Source organism: Eublepharis macularius, chromosome 11 (assembly GCF_028583425.1).
Source record: "Eublepharis macularius isolate TG4126 chromosome 11, MPM_Emac_v1.0, whole genome shotgun sequence".
Classification (NCBI taxonomy): domain Eukaryota; kingdom Metazoa; phylum Chordata; class Lepidosauria; order Squamata; family Eublepharidae; genus Eublepharis; species Eublepharis macularius.
In genome coordinates this window covers 90,442,587-90,456,125 of record NC_072800.1, presented here as the reverse complement: position 1 = coordinate 90,456,125, position 13,539 = coordinate 90,442,587, and the positions used below count along the sequence as shown (strand labels likewise).

At 46.7% G+C, this 13,539-nt stretch overlaps 1 protein-coding gene across 4 annotated transcripts in view; it reads left to right on the top strand.

The window, feature by feature from the left end:
• Nucleotides 1–8,635, top strand: part of OBSCN (obscurin, cytoskeletal calmodulin and titin-interacting RhoGEF) — a 293,495-nt gene extending 284,860 nt beyond the window's left edge. For all 4 annotated transcript variants that reach the window (XM_054991181.1, XM_054991180.1, XM_054991179.1 and 1 more), the window contains 2 exons: nt 2,509–2,658; nt 5,194–8,635. In XM_054991181.1, the coding sequence (XP_054847156.1) occupies nt 2,509–2,658; nt 5,194–5,368 (325 nt within the window). In that variant the 3' untranslated portion in view covers nt 5,369–8,635. The remainder of the gene's footprint in view (nt 1–2,508; nt 2,659–5,193) is intronic.
• The last annotated feature ends 4,904 nt before the right edge of the window (nt 8,636–13,539 follow it).

Genomic DNA, 13,539 nt, shown 5'->3' with positions numbered 1-13,539 from the left:
GACACTTGCTAAAACCCCAACACTTCTACGTCTAAAGGTGCAGCGCAGCCTGTAATGTGGGTGCTCCCCAAACGCATAATCACTGCCTCCATTTCCTGTAACTGCCAACCCATTGTTCTCCCCAGACTAGTTAAGAAACATCGTAGCTCAACCATATTGAGCAGCTCGGCTTATTATGAGAGTGAGCTGTCCCTGTCCTTAAACAATTTCTAGGCCTGCTTGCACATCTGGTGTACCTTATTTCTGTCTTCTTCCTGTCGAGGGTATGCTTGGATTTGAAAGATTAGGATTAATTAGGTTGGGAGGAGAAGGGGGAAGTCACCCTCCCAGCTTTGTGATTCCCTGGTGCAGGCCTTGCCTGCCTTTCTTTTGCTGTTGGGCAGAAAGGCAGGATATAATTTTTTGTAAATAAATAAAGAACCGCACGCAAAATATATTGCCAATCTGCCTAAGGCAGGTTCCCTAAGAATAATTACCAGGAAGCCAGCCCCATGTACCCACTGGCATGTCTTTATCCATTAAGCCGCAAACTTTAGTAAACTGATTAATCATTGAATACTTTCATTATTTAATTGGCGAGGGGCCCATTTGAATCACTAGGTCTGAAAGGGAAAGGCTTCTGTCCTTGTTTTTTTGGGGTTTTTTTACCTCTTTTGGTTCTGATGTGTTTGTATAACAGAGAGTGAAATGAGGAAATTCCCTGGCTAACAATGAGGGTTAGCTTTTATTTATTCAGTTGTAAGCAGTCATAGGATCATAGAAAGAGAGACTTCTGAATTGCAACTGATAATGAAGCTCAAGACAATGCATCCTCCTGGACTGAATCGAGACTTAGACTTCCTGTCTCATTACCAGTGCTGATTTCTCCACACCCACCACCCCTCTGCATACCCCACCCTATCCAATCATTTACCAGTTAGCGTCATTCGGTATCTGAAATCACTCTACTCTCCAAGATACAGGGACAGATGGACTCACGTTCTATCTGTATCTGAGGAAGTGAGCTGTGGTTCATGAAAGCTCATACCTTACCACAAATTTTGTTAGTCTTCTAGGTGCTACTGGACTCTTGCTCTTTTCTACTGCTACAGACAGATTAACATGGCTACCCATCTTGATAGAATCATAGAGTTGGAAGGTACCTCCAGGGTCATCTAGTCCAACCCCCTGCACAATGCAGGAAATTCACAACTGCCTCCCCCACACACCCCCAGTGACCCCTGCTCCACGCCCAGAAGATGGCAAAACACTGTCAGGATGCCTAGCCAAACTGGCCTGGGGAAATTTGCTTCCTGTCCCCAGAGTGGCAATCGGCCTTACCCTGGTCATGTAAGGGTCCATGAGAACTCAGCACTGATGTAACCCTTCCTGCCCTCCCTCTCATGATCTGCCCAGGTTCACAGAATCAGCCTTGCTGTCAGATGGCCATCTAGCCTCTGCTTAAAAACTCCAAAGAAGGAGAGCCCACCACCTCCCGAGGAAGCCTGTCCCATTGAGTCACACATTTTCTTCAGGATCTCCACAAGCCACACACAATGGCAACATACAAATTTAACAAATTGTATCGACGAAGAGGCAGATGGGAAAAAAATTACCCTATAAGCCCTACCAAAGATAGTAAGCAAATCAAGAGTTTGCATTCTTGATGAGCTGCAGGACTAAGAAGATAAAATTGTCTGTTGTCTGAGTAGCTTTCAAGATCTGCTTTACCGTTGGTCACGGGATCGTCTTCCTACAGAGCCTGAGGACCACGGAATAAGAAGTATATTCCCAAGCAAACCTCTCACTTCTCCATAATATTGGCAGGGTGTTGCATATGGAATGCATACATTTATATACCAAAAATAGGGAAAACTCATCAACGAGGAGTGTGTAATCATGTCCTCTCTGTTTTATTGTACACAGATGAGACATAGGGTCTCAGCTCCTGGCCAGAGGCCCATTCCTCACCCCCAAAATAGAAATAAGATTCAGCTGCTTTGGAGGGTGTCTGGAGATGAGCAAAGACTAGGAAGTGCTTAGTGTCAGAACTGTGGCTAGATAATGTCCTTACTCCAGACTACCTTCTGCAATCAGACAACAGTCCATTGTTTCCAAAAGGCTTTTACTGAAGAAATAGTTCATTATAGTCCACTAGCCTGAATGCAATATTAAGGATGGTACATATGCATTGTTACCAATGACAGGCAAAGCATGAGGTACAAAGTAACAGATCACAGCAGGCCCAAACTCCCCCCACAGTTCTCAAAACAACCCCTTTGAAGTCAGGAGAGCGAAAGTTTCCCAAGGCCGGTTCTTGGTGGAACATCAGTAGCCAAAACAATCCTTTTCTGTGAGATAGCTGCCTGGGAACCTTGGCACCTGTGAAGAGAGCACTTAAACACTGAAAGGATTAAAAATGGAGTCGGTTAAGCAAAGGCATACAAAGGCATACATTCTGGACCTGACACTTAGCACAACGAAAGAACAACGGGAAAAATTTACCGAATCCTCCCTCTCCGTTCTCAGGCTGAGTGCTGAATATCCCATCAGCTCCGAGGCAGCCTGTGACTTTGGGAGACTCGTCAAACGAGAGAAAATCAAGCTGAACCGATGCTACGCTGGGCTCTCTGGGGGCGCCGTCTCATTCCTCCAAGGCACACTTTCCTCTAACCCATGGTAAGAAGTTGCTCTTCCGCACTTAAGGAAGCCTTTGACAGAAGGTGAAAGTTCCTGATTCTTGTTGCTTTTCCTCCTGAACAGAGAAGGATCTGTTAAGCAAAGTAGCCCCTTCCTCAGACAAGCATGGACCCTTTTTAGTCATTGGTTGTCCGAAGGGGTCTCATATGCTCAGGGCCGGAGTGCCCATTGAGTCAGGTTGGGCCCCCAGAGGGGGCACTGGAGGGGGCGCTGGGGGCAGGGGCACATGCCGCGGGGCTGGCAGTGGCAGTCCTGGTGGCTGAGCGGGAGGGATGGGAAGCCGCTCGTGCACCACCCCGGCCGCCTGCCATGCCTGGCCAGCAGCTGCTGCAGCAGCCTGCCAGACTTCCTGCCCTGCGCCGTTGCTGCCAACACATGCCTCCGGCTGGGCACAGCAGCCATGGGCCAGGCACGGCAGGTGGCCAGGGCGGCATGTGGAACCTCCCCAGACACCTTCCACGCCTGACTGTGAGTGCGGGCAGCCTCCACGCGCCGTCCCAGCCACCCGCCAGCCAATGGGACCGGCTTGCTGCGTGATGACATCACATACAGTGACATCAAGGGGTATGTACATGCTCTGCATGCATGTAGGAGCAGCCTCAGGTGCCAGAAACCCTGGTGCTGCCCTACATATGCTCAAGTCTCAAGTTCGATTTATTGTATATAGACTTTGGCAGTTACAAATTTACATTACCGTCAACAGTGAGGGATACAAATTGTGTACAAGCTATAAATCATCAAATACACAAAGAGTAGGATGTAGAGCCGGGGACCAATTTTAAAATATAACTACAAACTCAATACAATATGCATAATAAAAAGAACAATTATCTAGGTACCCTTCCTTTGCTCTGCCATCTTGGAGTGTATGTTCTTTGCAGCCAGAGCAAATAATGAAACTCTGTAGGACACATATGCGTCTGTGTCAGATAACAGAAATTAGATTTCCTCCCCCATTTAGTATGACTTTAATTTGGATAAAATTCCTGCTAAATGCCCACTCAGAGCGGGTTACAAAGTAAGTTATTATTATCCCCACAACAAACACCCTGTGAGGTGAGTGGGGCTGAGAGAGCTCTGAGAGAGCTGTGACTGATCCAAGGTCGCCCTTGGGAAAGAGTAAAGTGGGCAGAAAAGAATACAGTGAGGTAAGTCCTTGAGTACTCGGGAACCACAGATGCATAGGCATTGGTCCCTTGGTATTTGATTGAAGCAACCCTCCAAAAGTGTCGTTGGCATTGATTGGAACAGCAAGGAAGTGAGGGATACTCTGAGTGTGAAGTTGGGGGTGTAACTAGGTAGGGATTCTAATATGGTCCAGTTTAATTACTTTAAACCATGGGGCTGCTTTTGATTTTAAGATTAAGGAGCGATCTAGTCGGGCATCGGAGTCATACATCCAGTTTCTAAGTTGGAAGTTTTCAGCTGATGTTCCTATAAGATCAGGGTCTCATATGCAATGGACTAGTTAGCCATTCACATCTGAAGCAAGCTATAAATCAGGGCCAGATCAACGGGGGGACAGATGGGGTAGTCTGCCCCCAGCGCCGCCAAAGTGGGGGCGCTGGGCACAGCCGCCAGCCGCCAGGAGCATGCTGGCAGCAGCGCGGGTGGCTGAGCAGCCACCCGTACCATTCGCCTGCCCCGCTGGACAGGGAGTGCGCGACAAGCCAGCTGCCCCCTCAGCGGGGCAGGCAAGTGGCACGGAGGGTTGGAAGGCCGCCCACGCCATTCACCTGCCTCAAAGGACAAGGAGCAAGCAGCAATCCGGCCGCCCCCTCAGCGGGGCAGGCGAATGGCATGGGCAGCCTCCCAGCCGCCTGTGCTGCCACCACTCCGCTGGTGGCATGCTCTGCCCCTGCACGTGGGGGGGGGGGACTTGGGTTGCCCTGGGCACCGGCAACCCTAGATCCAGCCCTGCTATAAATATCTTACTCCTTGAAAATGTGGTGGCAAACAGTGGCAGTCCAGTACCCAGTGGCCTCCATCGAGGCCAGCTGTCTCTTAGATTTCTGTGGCTGTGGTACTCGGCTGCCAATGATGAGCTCCAAGGACTGCCCAGTTTCGAGGAAGAGAGGTTTTCACAGCTTATCTATGGTAAGGTATGAGGCTACCTTTCACAGAACTACACTGTGGCCCTGTCTCAGCCATAATGTCGCCAATTTAGAGGCGGGGCTAATATAAATAACTGCTGTGAAAACAGGCTAATTTGAACCAATATTTAAACGAAACGCTTTACATAATATATCCTTTATGAAGAATGCAACCTAGTTATTATAAACACATTTGCAAAATATCTGCAATTAAATAACTTCTGAATGAAGTTATTCGGAGAGTTATGTGCAGTAAATATTTAAAGTATCTAAATAATTCAAAGTATAACAAAATAGCCAAATTAGTTCCACTTCATTTTTCTTTACTTTTGAGGACAACGAAAACCACCTTTCTAAATTTCGTCCCTCTGCTTCTGCTTGCTCTTACCCGAATGCTGTTTTTTCCTCCTTCCTTGGCTAGGAGGAGACCATCTGCCTCTGAATGTCTTCAGTCCCCCTGGCTGCAGGAGACTGGCCTGGATGAGAGGCAACAAGCCACAGTGACTTTTTCTTCCACCAAACTGAGGAATTTTGTAGCCGAGCGGGAAAGGAAGAGGGCCTTGCTGTGTTCCAAGTACGGCTTGATGACCGTGTAGAAGGACAATTCCGGGCACCGTAATGGTGAGACCATCTACACCGGATGCTTGCTACCTAACATGCTATGATTTCTGACTTGGACTGGAAAGGAACAGGTGCTGTCTTCAGGCTAAGACACGAATAAGGACTGTGACTGATTTGCATATTTACGGTGTGTGCCCTTAACATAATCATTTATGCATCTTCATGGATGGAGTGGACACTCAACTGTGGATGGAGTGGACACTCAACCGTGGTTTATGAAAACTTGATATCAGCTAAGGACAGGTGAAACAGCCATGGATTTCACACACATGCAAGCAAGACAGGGAATAAATATTAAAGAAAACGTCACAATCCAAAAAGTAGAATAAACTGCTTAGGGATCTTATGGAATCTCCTTTCTTGTGGAGTTTACAGGGAAAGAATAGCCAAGAATCTCTGAATCTCTTCCCGGTCTGTGATTCAAATGTGAAAAATAAAAGTAAGCCCTGGAAACGGTTTTGTGCAAGGACTTAGGATTAGGAATCATTAACTGAAATAGCTGAATGTAGTTTTCATCATTAACGTTCTTCCTTGTTAAATATTACCAGGTTTGGATCACAGCCAGCTATGGAATGTAATACACAACATACATTATTAAACGTGCTGTGTTGTAGCCCAGGGTGCCTTTCTAGCATTGGAAAAGCAAGAGGAGAACAATATGAGCTTCTTGGCCCACTGGGGAGAAAGGAAGGAGGGAAGAAAGAAAGAAAAGAAATATACTGTATTATATTTCATTATACACAGATAGTCTGCATTCAAAGTATCTCCCTCTTTTGCTGTAAGAGCCAGATTTGGTGCCTTCATCTCACAAAACCATAGTTTAAACTAGCTGTGGTTAATAAACCAGATACTGGCTTCATATACTGGTTTGATGGGCCCTAAGTGACCACTACTAATGGAATGGCCTTCAATCACATAAGCCATGGTTACTTGATTTCGACAATGATTTTTTGTGATGTCTGGGAGACGAAGGCATCTCATGCCCCTGAATGTCAACCTTGAGCCAGCTACCTGAACACGGCTTCTGCCGGGATCGAACTCAGGTTGTGAGCAGAGCTTGGGCTGCAGCTCTGCCGCTTACCACTCTGCGCCACGGGGCAGAGTCATAAAAGAGATGTGTTCCAACTACAGGATGCATAGCTTGGCAGCACAGCTTGTGCAGTTGGTGGGCACCCATAAAGACATTCAGTAATGACTCGGTACTTGCACAGGGGACTACCTTTACCTTTTAAAGTCTGTGAAGTACCACTAAAGGTAGCCACAGGCTGCGGTAATTACCTGCTAATTTTACAGGACGTAATGAACTCTGGACGCACTGTCTGTACTTCTGTTGAGATGCTATCTCGAGGGCATTACTTCTTAGGAAATAAATACCTGCTGGTACAGTGCATTTCGAGATCCTATTACTACCTGGTTACTAGAAATCTACAAGCATCATTTGAGTGCCTATATTTCCACGTGTAAAAAGATATGTTCATGTCGGAGAATCTTTCATAGTCTTATATTTGGGGGAGACCCATGTAGTTTTATAGTTTGGGTTGCTTTCTCTAGCAAAGAAAAAAGATATAGATATATAATATAGGGATTCCTTTCTCAGCATAACTAAAAAGTAATCTGTAGTCAAAATGTTTCCCATTTTGCTATGGAAGTCTTCCTAGATTGGTTTCTCCTCCTGGCCAAGGTAGCATGCAGTGTTCAAAGTTTTCAGTATTCAGTTAGTAGAGTGAGCAAATCTGTACGGTTGTTTTTTAAATACAACCTTGGAAGAGAAAAGCCAGTTTCTAGCAACCTTTTGATTCCCAACCCCCCCCCTCATTCAATAAGCCAAACACTCCATTAATTTGCATGTTCTTCATTGTCTACAGTAGCTATTGTGGGATTGTTCAATTGTTTGACATTGCATAGTGGTGATACTCATTTTTCCCCTGTGTGGAATGAATCCCCTTGTTTTTGTAAGCTTCTGTCAAACAATTAAATGCTTATATGCAACTTCTGTTATATCCCGTTCCTTGCACCACGTGCTCTTCTCTCACTGCAAAAAGTAAACAGTAAAAGGAAAAGCTTATCTCAAGTCATGTTGGTGCGGAGTTGGATGAAGAAATTGCTTCCTTATCGTGACAGTATAATGTCACACAGTTGTGACTGGGGCACGTTTCTAAACTGTTGACTCTAGATTTGGGTTTGGATGAAAAAGCATCTGTCCATAATCTAGCTTGAAGGATGATGCAAATGCCATATATTTAGGATGGGCAATAGCAATTGCCCTTTCCATGCAACATGATAGACAGGATCAAATATTTGCTACGGGTCCTTTTGATAATGAGTATTTCTGAGAATTAAAATATTTGCAGAGGTTTGCAAAGGTTTCTTATCCCTGAAATAGTTTTAATTAGGTTGTTGCAGAACGTTGAATTTCAAAATAAGCGATCTCCATTGTCCAATGCAAAGAGTCTGGCTTTTGTAATAAACTAAAGGTCTCGCTTCCATTCCCTCAAGTTTCTTTCCAGTATTCATACCTGTGAGGTGAAAATCTAGTTCAGAAGAAAGGAAGTTTTTCCACAAATCACTGGGCCTTACTAAATTTGCTGTCTTTTAAAAGTTGCCCCAGTTTTGTTCGTTGAGATTTGAGCCAATAAGTGGAGGAAAGGTGGTTTTAAAAAATTTTTAACATAGGATTTGGTTCATTAAACACTCAGCTTCTGGGCTCCCAACATCTGTATATGATGTGAATGCAGTGAATTTATTTCTCTTTTGTTTCTGAGCACGGCTGAGGCACAGGACAGATATTGCATCTGACAGGAATCTTTTTAGTCAGATATGACATCAGCGAATAAACATTCCCAGGCGGTCTGGGACCCAATTCGTCTCGGGAGTGCAGAGGTGAAGGAAGGCACTTGAGCCTTCCCACCCATGCCTTTTTCACAAGCTGAAACTGCTGTGGAGGGTACCCGCACATCAGGGCAAATGGGATCCCATGCAGCCATTTTGTCTTGAGAAGATGGTGTATAAGTGAAGGCTGGGAAACACTCCCTCATCCAGCTCTACACTTCTGAGCCAAATCGGGTCCCAGAGCATGTGGGAATATTAGTTCCTTGATGTCATGTCTGGCTGTAAAAAGAACAGAATCAGGTTCAGGGGGAAATCTTGAGCCATGACAGACGTAGCATTTGGTTTGTACCTGAAGGTATTTATGAATATAATGTTTTGTTAAATATATTAATTTAATAAAGACTTTATCCAGATTTGTTGGATCCGTTTGTATTATGGTGGAAAGTAGAATGTATTTTCGGTGCTAATTGCAGAGGCTCTGAACTCTGAAATGGGCCTAGAAGCAGCCTCTCTATGAGAACGTATAGACCACAAAGATGATGATATTCAAGTAGGGTTGCCAGCTCCAAGTTGGGAAATTCCTGGAGATCTGGGGGATGAAACCTGGAGAAAGTGGGGTTTGGGGAGGGAAAGGACCTTGGCATGGCTTAATTCCATACAGTCCACCCCCCAAAGTAGCCATTTTCTCCAGGTGAACTGATCTCTGTGGCCTGGAGAACCATTGTAATTCTGGGAGATCTCCAGCCACTACCTGGAGGCTGGCAACCCTATATTCATGCCTCCCCCTCTGCCAACTCTGGGTAACTGCAGAGGTAGGTAACGAGAACTTTTCATCCCTTCCTTTCAGAATCCAGGCACTCACCCATGGTAGCTGATGCGTTGATCTCCTAACACAACCTCAGGGAAAAGAAAACTACAAACTACCTTTGCTCCCTATCAGTAAGGCTGAAACTTGAATTGCTTCCACACAAGGGCACAAAAAGCTCTGTTGCCATGATAGCAGCCAATAAAGACAAACGTCCCCATATGGGAAAGTAAACAAATTAAACCACTGTTTATATCAGGTGTGAAAACACCAACGAGATCAAAGTGTTGTAATACATAAACACAGATTATGCCTGTATTTGGCATGCAATGGAACTGTAAGGATGCATACACTCTCCTCCAATTACAGATTAACCAGTCCATAAACACAAAACACCATAATTAGTCCTGGGCCGATTCCAGATGGCCCTCCCCATGCCGAAACGTCGCGCGGAAAACGCGAAATATCGCATTTTCTCGTGCGAGTTTTGCGTGACGTCACACGATGTCGCGCAAAACTCGCACGAGAAAACGCGATATTTCGCGTTTTCCGCGCGACGACGCGCGACGTTTCGGCATGGGGAGGGCCGTCTGGAATCGGCCCTAGTGTGACTTCTTTTGTGGTGGAATTAGTCCTGGTGTAATTTCTTTTGTAGTGGAAAATATGCTGATCCCCACAGAAGCGGGATGAAAATCAATGATGATAATCTCCCAACAGGATTCCGGATGTTTTCCTGTTTCACTGCATTCTTGTTCACGGGAATTGCTTCTTCGGTTCCAGCTGACAAATTCCACGACCGCATCTCATGCTTGATCAGCCTTTGACCAAGCATGAGATGCGGTCGTGAAATTTTTCACCTGGAACCGAAGAAGCAATTCCCGTGAACAAGAATGCAGTGAAACAGGAAAACATCCGGAATCCTGTTGGGAGATTATCATCATTGATTTTCATCCCGCTTCTGTGGGGATTGTCAGGCTATGGCATCCCAGATGCACGAGTCTGCCTTCCTCCCTTCTGCAAGAAGACAAGGTCTTTTGATTTCAAAAGGTTTTATTTGAAAAACAGCATTCAGGCCCATGTGTCCATATTCCAGAATCATATAGACCCTGGCTGAGCAAGGCTTTGTTAGGAATGAGTTACAAAACGGAAGTTGTTACGGATCAAACCTTCAGACTCCAGCCTTCCCCCAGAGTTCACATAGCATGAAACTTCTCTGTGGGAACGCTGGTTACCCAAGGTCGACTAAGAAGAAAACAGATGAGACGGAGCATCCTCTCCCATGGAAAATGCGGTCCCGGCACTTGAAGGAACCTGGAGGGAGAGAAAGACTAAACAACTACAAGAATTACTATGGCGTTACTTAGGCTGCATTCTCTCGCATGACAGACCCTGACAGGGATCACCATATTTTCCACTACAAAAGAAATTACACCAGGACTAATTCCACCACAAAAGAAGTCATACCAGGACTAATTATGGTGTTTTGTGTTTATGGACTGGTTAATCTGTAATTGGAGGAGAGTGTATCCATCCTTACAGTTCCATTGCATGCCAAATACAGGCATAATCTGTGTTTATGTATTACAACACTTTGATCTCGTTGGTGTTTTCACACCTGATATAAACAGTGGTTTAATTTGTTTACTTTCCCATACGGGGACGTTTGTCTTTATTGGTAACTCTACCCATATTTGCCCTTTGTTATTTCGCCATGATAGCAGCAGCAAACAACTCAGAATCCGATGTGAACAACCTCCGTGGGCACTCATTCTTGTACCACTCTCTGTCTCTGGGCCAAGCTACAAGTGATGAATGACACTTGAACGGCAAGTGGATTGAGTGGAGGGCAAGTGAACAGGGAGAAATACACTTGCCGTTCAAGTGTCATTCGTCATGTGTAGCTTGGCCCTCTGTCCCCACTTTTCACCATAGCAACTGCACAAATGCCCAGATATGATGGCACTGCCAAAAGCCAAGCCACTCCAGGTGGGGCTATTGGAGGCACTCTGCAGGAAGCCCTGGGCAACCAGCCAAGGAGCCGCAGCTGGACCCACCTTCAGCCATCAGCTCAGCCAGGGAGGCCGAGCTGCTAGCCAGGGGACTGCAGCTGGACAGGCCTTCAGCAATCAGCAAGGCAGGGAGGCTGGGCAATCAATGCCCCCCCACACACACACCTGATCCCCCTTTCCCCTCACTTCTTCTTTCCCTGCTGAGCCACTGTATAACACGACACTGAGGCTTTGCAGGGAAACTACGAAAAGCCCTTTAAAGGGGTAAAAAGTGTGTGTGGGGGGGAAGGGTGCACAGCAGCAAGCTGCCCCCGGGACTATTTTGAAAGCCACCCCTCAAAGGAGTGTTCACACAGATTCTCCTTCTGTACTCCAAATACTCCCCTGTGAATCAGGGGAAAGCAGGTGTTGTTTTTCCCCAGCGCAAACGGGAACGCCCTGGGAACTCTGCAAGTAGTGGCTGGGATAAATATGTAGACAATCCCCTTTGATCTGGTAGCTTCCTGTTTTCCATGCATGGGGAAAAGTTGCCATGTGGAAGCAGTCTTAGTCCAGCCTCCTCCTTTCTGTTGCAGCTGCCTAGGCACTATGGTCCATGGCTTGTTTGACCTCCTCCTTTCTTCCATTTGGACAGTGAAAGGGAGGGAGGGCAAAAGCTGGCAACAGAAAGGAACAGAGGGGAAGCGGCTGTCTGACGTATATTTTGGGCTGTGAGGAATGCAGCGTGTGGGATCTTATCCGTCGTCCCGACAAGTGCAACAGACCCACCATATTCCAGGAAGTGAGGTTATTTCACAGGTCATGTCCTGCCCTGGGAGTGCTCACACGCTCTACAGGCGGCCAATTGGGGCCCAATTCAGGCCACTGCAGAGTGTGGGAGTGCTATTGCACTCTGCAGCGGCCTGATTCATGCCTGATGTGGGCCAATTCGTGCCCAATCCAGGCCAATTTGGCCCCAGTTTGGGCTGTTTTGGCCAGGATCAGGCTGCTGTGGAATGTGGGAGCACTGCTGCGCTCTGCAGCGGCATGATTTGGGCCCGATCCAGGCCAATCTGGGCTGATTCAGCCCCAATGTGTCTGCTTCAGCCTGGATCGGGCCACTGCAGAGCGCGGGAGTTCTGCTGCACTCAGCAACAGCCCCATTTGGGCCCAATCTGGACTGATAACGAGCCCAATATGGGCAGTTGTGTTGCATGGAAGCGTGCTGCACTGCCTGAGAGCACACCCAGGAGGCACGTTCCCCCGCCTTTCCCCCCATCAGCCAGGTAAATGGGGGCAGAGGGTGGTGGGTAGGAGTGGGGGATTCCTTGCCCCCAGCAGGGGACTGGCAACCCTACACCACACACTCCTTCTTGAAATCTCCCTAGAAAGTAATTTATATGTAGCAGGAGATTCCAAGCTGTATCATAGTCTCCCTTGCTCACTCATAGGTTGTGGCATCCAAAACATTTATTTATTTTTTTATATGTGTTGGATTTATATCCCACCCTCCCCACAAGCCGGCTCAGGGCTGGTCACAGCAGCATAAAACCACAATTTCAAAATTATATATATACATACAATAAATCATAAAACAATAAAATATCAATGCATATCACTCTGGGTAAGTACAACAGATCTCATTAGACAGTGGAGAAGAACGAAACAGGAATGGACCGGCAGTATCGTTTGCCAGCTCCTCAACCACTCTGCTAGGCCTGGCAGAACATCTCCATTTTAGAGGCCTGACGGAACTATAAGAAGTCCCACAAGGCCCAGGTCTCAACTGGGAGAGAGTTCCACCGGACCGAAGCCAGAGCTCAGAAGGCCCTGGTTGAGGCCAAGCAAACATCCTTGAGGGCAGGGACCACCGGCAGATGCTGATCTGCAGAGCGTAACACCATCTGGGGAACATACAGGGACAGATGGTCCCAAAGATATGCAGGTCCCAGTCCGTTAAGGGCCTTAAAGGTTAACACCAGCACCTTGAACTTGTCCCGGAATAGGAAGGTTCCAGGATGTATGGGGGGGCTTGCTTTCTCTAGAAGTTCTTGGCAATAAGCCAGAAATTAAGGTGGCAGGATTTAATAGTATGACATAAACAGACAGGTCTCAGCAATTCATCCCAAAGGATTTAATGTTCCATGGGGGATATTAGAGCTATTGGGATGGCTAAAGGAGGGCCTTCCACAACTGCATGCTGTTAGGGGCTGGCTGGTGCTAGCCGCTGGTGGGTAGCCCCTTTACCATAGAGATTTGGGGAATTCCTAGAGTGTCGCCCAGGAGAGACATCATTTCTGGATTTTGAGGTAGAAATGATGTCACAGAATCATCATGCGATTCCAGTAAGGAGAGGAAGGCCTGCTGGTCATGTAGCCCATCAGTGTGCCAAGAAAGATGTGTCCGGAAGGCTCAAAGGCATGGCAACTGTCACTTTTCCTTATATCCCTTTGGGGGGTGCCCTGATACCACCACCACTTTCTTTGCCTACTCGAAGTCCTTTACATTTAGGAGACCACCAGCA